This window comes from Elaeis guineensis, chromosome 6 (genome assembly GCF_000442705.2).
Source record: "Elaeis guineensis isolate ETL-2024a chromosome 6, EG11, whole genome shotgun sequence".
NCBI lineage: Eukaryota > Viridiplantae > Streptophyta > Magnoliopsida > Arecales > Arecaceae > Elaeis > Elaeis guineensis.
The window spans coordinates 407496-414502 of record NC_025998.2 but is presented as its reverse complement, the minus strand read 5'-3'; the positions used below and the strand labels follow the sequence as shown (position 1 = coordinate 414502).

The 7007-nt window shown below is 36.7% G+C and overlaps 1 protein-coding gene across 1 annotated transcript; it reads right to left on the bottom strand.

Moving 5' to 3' along the window:
* Positions 1–527: 527 nt before the first annotated feature.
* LOC140858388 (uncharacterized) lies at positions 528–7001 on the bottom strand. The gene is made up of 5 exons (XM_073258803.1): positions 3874–7001; positions 2841–2926; positions 2609–2669; positions 2140–2226; positions 528–978 (listed from the first exon to the last, which is right to left on the bottom strand). Exons 1-5 carry the CDS (start codon positions 3952–3954, stop codon positions 886–888), a joined length of 408 nt encoding a protein of 135 aa, XP_073114904.1. The 5' UTR covers positions 3955–7001; the 3' UTR covers positions 528–885.
* Positions 7002–7007: the final 6 nt, after the last annotated feature.

The following is a 7007-nucleotide window of genomic DNA, read 5'->3' as shown; positions in this document are numbered from 1 at the left end:
ACTTAGTTCTCCTTCTCCCGGATCATGTAATGTCAACTCAGAGTACATCATAATGGGACCATTCTTAGATGACAGTTAAAATTCTCTTCTTACTTCAGCAAATTCTTCCGTGCTGATTAAAAAAATATTTTATTTTATTTTTTTATTTTCTCAAAATCTGTAGATTTTTTTTCCTCAAGTTTTTGATCTAAAAAAAGAGAGCCCAAAATTCCTCCCAAATTTACATCAAGCAGACTAGAAAATTGACAAACGCCGCACCAAAAGAGCCCAAGACTCTCCTTTCTCGTATAAATTTTGCAATTTATCTTATTAATTTTTTGAAATTATTTATTCATAAAATACTCATAAATTTCTTCGTAACATACCCCCGACAAGTATTTCATCTACCTTCACACACATCAACCAAAAACGAATAGGACTTCATCCGTATTACTGGAACTTAAGAGTCAGAAAGTTAAGTGGAACGAACCAATTCAGCCTTTTGCATAGCTACAACATAAGTACTTCATTTAGCCACCCAAATCAAATAAAGAGGTTAAAAGGCCACTTAAAAATTTAGAGCAGGGATTACAGAACTCTAATTTCACAGCCCATCCGGCTGATGATGGGTTGTTGGACCGGTAAACTCCACACTATGTGTAACTTGTAGACCCCATAATGACTCAACAAACAGCAGGCTCCTCGAGCAACGTTCATAACAGAAAAAACATGGTGGATTTGTCAATCAGCAATTATGAAGTTGTAGACAAAACATACAACAAATATAAATCAACAATTGAGTAGTTGGTTCATCATCCATAACAAGATTAGGAATGTATTGACTTCATTAATCCTGATACTTGATAGAGGATGCCAAAACTTTGCAATCCTCGGCGGAGGATGTCACTATAGATATTTTCTTGCAAGAGCTCTAACTTTGGTATCGAAGTGAGATGATGTGATGCGAGATCCAGGTAAATACAGAGGATTCAGAAGTATCTACACAAAACCAAAAAGATGATCATAAAAACTTATGAGAAACTGAATAAATTTCACAAGATTATAAGCAGGAGAAAATAAAATACATTATAAATCTGACTAATGCTATTCTAGCAAGCAGATAATGCATCTAAACTGTAAGGATTAACGTAAAGTGAAGGAAATAGGCGAAACAGCTCAGTGATTAGAGAGTTTGGCCTCTCTCACACACTTGGCCATGCGCACACCTAAGCACACATGAGAGTGAACAATAATGCACGTGACGAGTCCATTTGTATTGTTTGATATTTTTTGCTCCTGTAAGCAGCATGCTCAATCCTTTTGCAACATCCCAATGATGATCATGGCAAATAACTGCTCACCTATTTGATTATGGGCAATGACTTGACACGAAAAATGAAACATATATATGTCAGACATCCAATGAGCTCATTGAAATCTCATATTCAAATACCCACTTTCTAGCATTGCTGTTAGTTAATTTTAATGTAGTCATTTCTAAAATAACACCATATAATGCAGCATCATTTTTGAAATTTATTTCAATTAATTACCATAACAGCTTAACTCTCAAATTCCTTTAGAGTTCATTCCTTTAAATATCACTTCAAGGGGATCAAGTGTACTAAATTTACTAAAATGAAATTAGTTTATAGAAATATGTGTTTCAATGGTTACCCTTCGCGACAATGCAGTTTGTGTATCAGCTTAAGATTTTACACCAGAGAAAGTCCACTAGATCCATTCATGATTAAGTGAATTCAGACAGAAGGGTTCCCCCCTCCATATGGACACATTTCATTTTCATTGCTTTAAAAAACTTATAATTTAAATTGAGATTTTTTAGGCGTATGAATGCTAAAAGAGCCATTGAAAAGTACATCACAAGCGAGTGAAAAATCTTTGCAAACTCAGAATATAAACTGATGCCATCTTTTTAGTGATTTTCTAAACTTTAAGCAATGAAAACAAACTCATTACAAAAATAAACTCCATATCATACAACTCAGTTAACACAAAAATTTCAAGCAAAATCAAAAGAAAATGTCTGAAATCATTTAATATTTCTTAAATAGATATTGGCTGAATAATATGTAGTATTGGCAGAAATGAGAAAAATCAAACATTATAAGAGATTCAGGTTGGCAGAAGCAATATTACCTTTACATATAGTTCCTGAACATCTTGGAAAAAACTTTTTATTCCATCCTCATTACGAGAGTCATGAAGCAGCATCAATCTAGTGTGTGTGATACAGTTAAGCATTGAAGTCATAATCTTTGGTAAATGACAGCTGATTTATTCAAGTAAAAATCTTAGCAAAACTAAAAGCTTCCCATGTTAAAGAACATGAACAATGGAAAATTAACCCCATTTATAAATTCAGGGTTGCTTCAATAGCATCAATTGACTCCTAAAGAAAAAGGCGACAATCAATACAGAGTCAAGAAATGCATATCATTCTTGATCCACCAAACAGAAGGGTAACCAACTGGTCTGCATCTCCAGATGCAGCTAACAAATCTTATAAACAGCTTGTTCATAATAAATTTTTAACCTAAACTTCTCCACCATATCTGCCCATCATGTTCAAAATACAGTGTAACAATGTTTTAATTGTAAGGATATGACCTGCAGTGACATAAACAGATACCACCAGATCATTGAACCTGTCCACTGCTTTTAAAAACCTGCACAACACGTGTGAAGATCAGAGACAGTTGCCAGAGAATATAATTCCAAAATAAGCTACAAGACCCAAACCTTTATTTTCTGTGTAATCTATAAGCCTCCACAAAGAAAACATTCTCGTAAATAAAAGTCAAACTGTTGACAACACAAACACCTAAAAACACACTCACATGGCACTGGTTGTCCATGCAAGGTCCTGAACAATATCTAATGCAGCATGTAAGATAAACTGGTGCTGGTGAGCTGCTTCTTCCTTCTGCAACATAAACACCAAAAAACAAGATATAATGCGGTTGAAAAAACATGACCTAAAAAGATTTAATATAATCCAAATTTTTAAATAAGCTAATGAATTAGTGGAAAGAACAATGTAACAAGCAACTAGGATGTGTCAACCTTTTTTTTTTTTTTGCGCTTTCTTTTTTTTTTTATGTTACATCTTGTAGACCAATGTTTGAAGAAATGTCAACGATCACTATTCTGAGCCACTCATTCAACACAATATATCTTGACCTTTGACCCTACCTGGCAGGCCATCCCTCCAGATCACTATATAGATGAAACTGATCTTCCAAAGTTTGAGAAAGTTCTAGAACAACTCTCAAGCTAAAGTCAACCTGCAAGTAGATGCTGCTGGATTCCTATACTTGGGTGACAAAGGGAATCAGTGTGAAATCTAGAAGGCCAATTAGAGGAATTTAAAAGACCACATAATAGGCTAATAGGTATTGCAAGTTAAGCTTCAAGCAACAAGAAGAAATCCTCCAAGTATCCTCTAGACAGAATCTAGACAGATGGGAGAAGTACAGTATAATAGGGGGAACTGCATTCATCTTTCAGCCACATATCATAAGGAATAAGTCAGAATTGTCTGACTAAACATACATAAATCCACCAAAAAAAATGGGGGAGAGACACAGAAAATAATATAATGTAGATGGAACAAAATTTGAAGTATGACAAGAGTTTCTGAACTAAATATTCATGAATCCATCAAAAAATACATGTACATGTACATACACACTTTTAGAGCTCTTCATGTATATACATTGCTAATTTGTCTGTTTGATATCATTCATGTAGATATGAGCATTAATGTCCATTAGTCAATGAACTTAGGCATAGGTATTGCTAGAAATGGTGTCAAAGAAAGAACAGAGAAGCATGGAACAAGAATAAAGAATAAAGCATCAGAAGCCATACTTTGGGTGCAGATCCCACTTCAGCTTCATATATAGGAATGTCATTCCTACTGACAATTATAAAGCACGCCATGTTCGCCATATATGCCCAAGAGAGACCAAAATATTGACAACCTGACAAGCCTCAAAGTCAGACAAAGCAAAGGACAAATTGAAAGGAGTTAGGCAATTAAGCTGCAATTTACATGTACAACCAGCACCAGCATTCTACTATCTCCTCTGTTTCAGGAGAGTAGAAATTATGTCCAACAATGATAAAGTTCAACCATGTAGCGAAAAAAAGGAACAGGAGCTTTTCACAAAAAAGGCACAAAGTAGCTACAGACACCAGCTTCATAGAAACAAGGCACATTGAGTGAATAGTTGAATATTAACATACTTTTTCATGAGTAAGAAGATATGTATGGAAAAATAAGTCTATTCTGCATCTATGCATGATGCAGGGTATTTCGGAAAAAATTAGCAGAAGGTACCAGGAATTCCCTGATTGATTGATAAAATCAACACAGGTGACTTAAAAGAAAGAAATATCACATGGAAACATACGATGATATTAAAGGAACAGCGATAAAAATAGAGATTATGATGACATCATGACCGAGAATAAGACAACCTATTTTCTTTTCTTTTCTTTTATTTTTGCCCTCATATTACACAAAATAGATGTCTTTGACCAATTTCATGCCCATACTAAGGCTCTGGTTCCAGTTATAATTTATGTCTTCAATATGATTGATCAAATAAAGTATCGCCTCTCCTTTTCTTGGTAATACATTACATGTTCGAGAAAATTCAACAAATTTTGCACAAACGAAATAAAAGTGAAAGGAGGGAATACTTATCCAATCTTCTGTTATGAGGTGAGAAGTGGAAAACACCTAGTTTTGGTGAATTGAACTCTAGTTGGAGAGGGTGGATTCGAAAACCATAGTCTTTGCCAAACCAAGATCCATCAAGCAAGTTTAAGTCGATGATACAAAACCCTAAATATAATAAAAGAGGGAAAAGTGAGAAAAGGAAATTATAAAAGGGAATCTAGAATGGGAGTAGTAAAAGAGAAAATCAATCAGTCCTGTTGCAAAGGCAGACTCACAAAATATCAGCTTAAGAGCACCCCCTAGACATGAGCATCTCTTAGGTTCAAGCCAGGCCAAGACCCCATATCAACACAAAAAATTTGGGGCCAAGCTTAGCATGGCATGATCTGAGGCATGAAAGCTGAAGCTTGAATCTGGCCCGACAAGAAATCGGAAGCCCAAGCCTGACCCAATTGACTGAATAGGGAATTGAATGTGCTTTCGATCGTTCACCAGGGAAGGGAGAAAGAGAGGGGGGGTGAGAGAGAGAGAGAGAGAGAGAGAGAGATCACTGGTGTAGGGAGGGGCGGAGAGAGAAGTGAAACAAGATGTGAGGGAAGATAAATATGGACTGGATAAACAAAATGCAGCATCCTACTACCACATTCCATAAGCTACGGCATCGGATCTTCGATGATACAGCTTCGATCTTGGGTAGCCACCACAGCCACTGCATGGCCAACAATGCCACTGCTACTCAAATCCCTCACCAGTAAGAGAGATATATGAGAGGGGGGAGAGAGAGAGAGAGTGAAGGATGGGTGGTTCCAAACTTCTTGGCTCAATATGAACAACCAAGAGAGCGGCAAAGAGGGAAAGATGGGGGAAGGGGAGGAGTGATGGAGAAGGGTCATGGAATTACTCCACCCCACCGAGTACGATCCGACCTAACTCTAATGGAACAGGTTTTACCTGAGCCCTTTAGAGTCGGCGGCGAGTATGTGTCTTGATTTCAAAACCCAAAGTGGATTCAAGTAGGTGCGGATAATAGTAAAACTCACATCAAACCCGACTCGAGTATAATATAACTTCACAAATCCCTTCCCCACCTCTTGTCCGAGTCACTCCACTCACTCATCCTGTAGCTCCCATTGCCCGATTGTCTCCTCTCTTTCTGATCAAACTGTAGCCACAAGGTCACACACATTCTCCTCCCCAAGCTGATTGGACGCCACTCCCCATCTACACCTGAATTTCTATCCACCAACTCGGTATTAATTCGATCCCTCATGTTTTTTCTTGTTTTGTTTTGCCTTCTATATTACGACCACATATTCTTGAATGGATTCTTGCTTCAATTCCCATAGATCTGAGCCACTTCAATTAGTTCTTTTATCGATTTTTGGCTTCCTAAAGATCAATATTTTTGTTTGTTGTGTTTCTATCATTGTTGTGTTATATGAAGTACCAAGTTTACTTTTATATTCTTTTTTACTTGTTTGATTTGTATGAAAAAAATTGAATTTTGCAGCTATACCGATCCATACTCAACGGGTTGCCATCCCCATTGCTGAAAGAATAGAAGGGGATGGACTAGGGAGGGGGGGGGGGATTAGATTTTAGCGTTAGGGTTTTGTTTTTTTGTTTTTTTTTTTTTTAAATTATAGGGTGAATTATGAAAAAATTCACACAATATACCATTCTCATGAGAATGGTACTCTTCAAGGTGTCATTTTTATCTATCCACTGTCCACATTTTTGAATGCTTTTGCCCCTCCACATACCACCTGACAAGATCAACGGACAATATTTCTCCCTTGGGTCCATGGATCAATAATTTCATAGGATGCAGATTTGTTGGTCTGCCTTTCCAACTTGAGAACAAAAAACAAAAGTCAAAATTAAAAAAATTTTATGCAGTGACCCATCCCTTCAATTCTCGAGCTAGGTTCACATCCTCTGCGGTGCAATAAGAGCAACATACAGTGCTATGCCTTCTCAGATGGATGCCACATCGTGGCTTTGTCCATCCAACAACTTCTGCAGATGCAACTCTAAAAAGAGACGTCCAAGACACAATCATGTATTTTCATTTTTATTCTCCTAGTATCTCACAGCCCCATTAAGTCCTATTATGAAAATGCACTAATCAACACAGGAAGAAAGAAGATGAAGGAAACAATTGAGATGAGGATCAATGAGGTCATTTTGGATGACAATGGCAGCCTCTCGGCCATCATGTTGTTTCCTAAATGTATGTACGTAGTTTCCTAAATGAATGTATCTATTGTTTGAACTTCGATACCCTTAAGTGTTTTGATTTATTGTTGCAACAAAC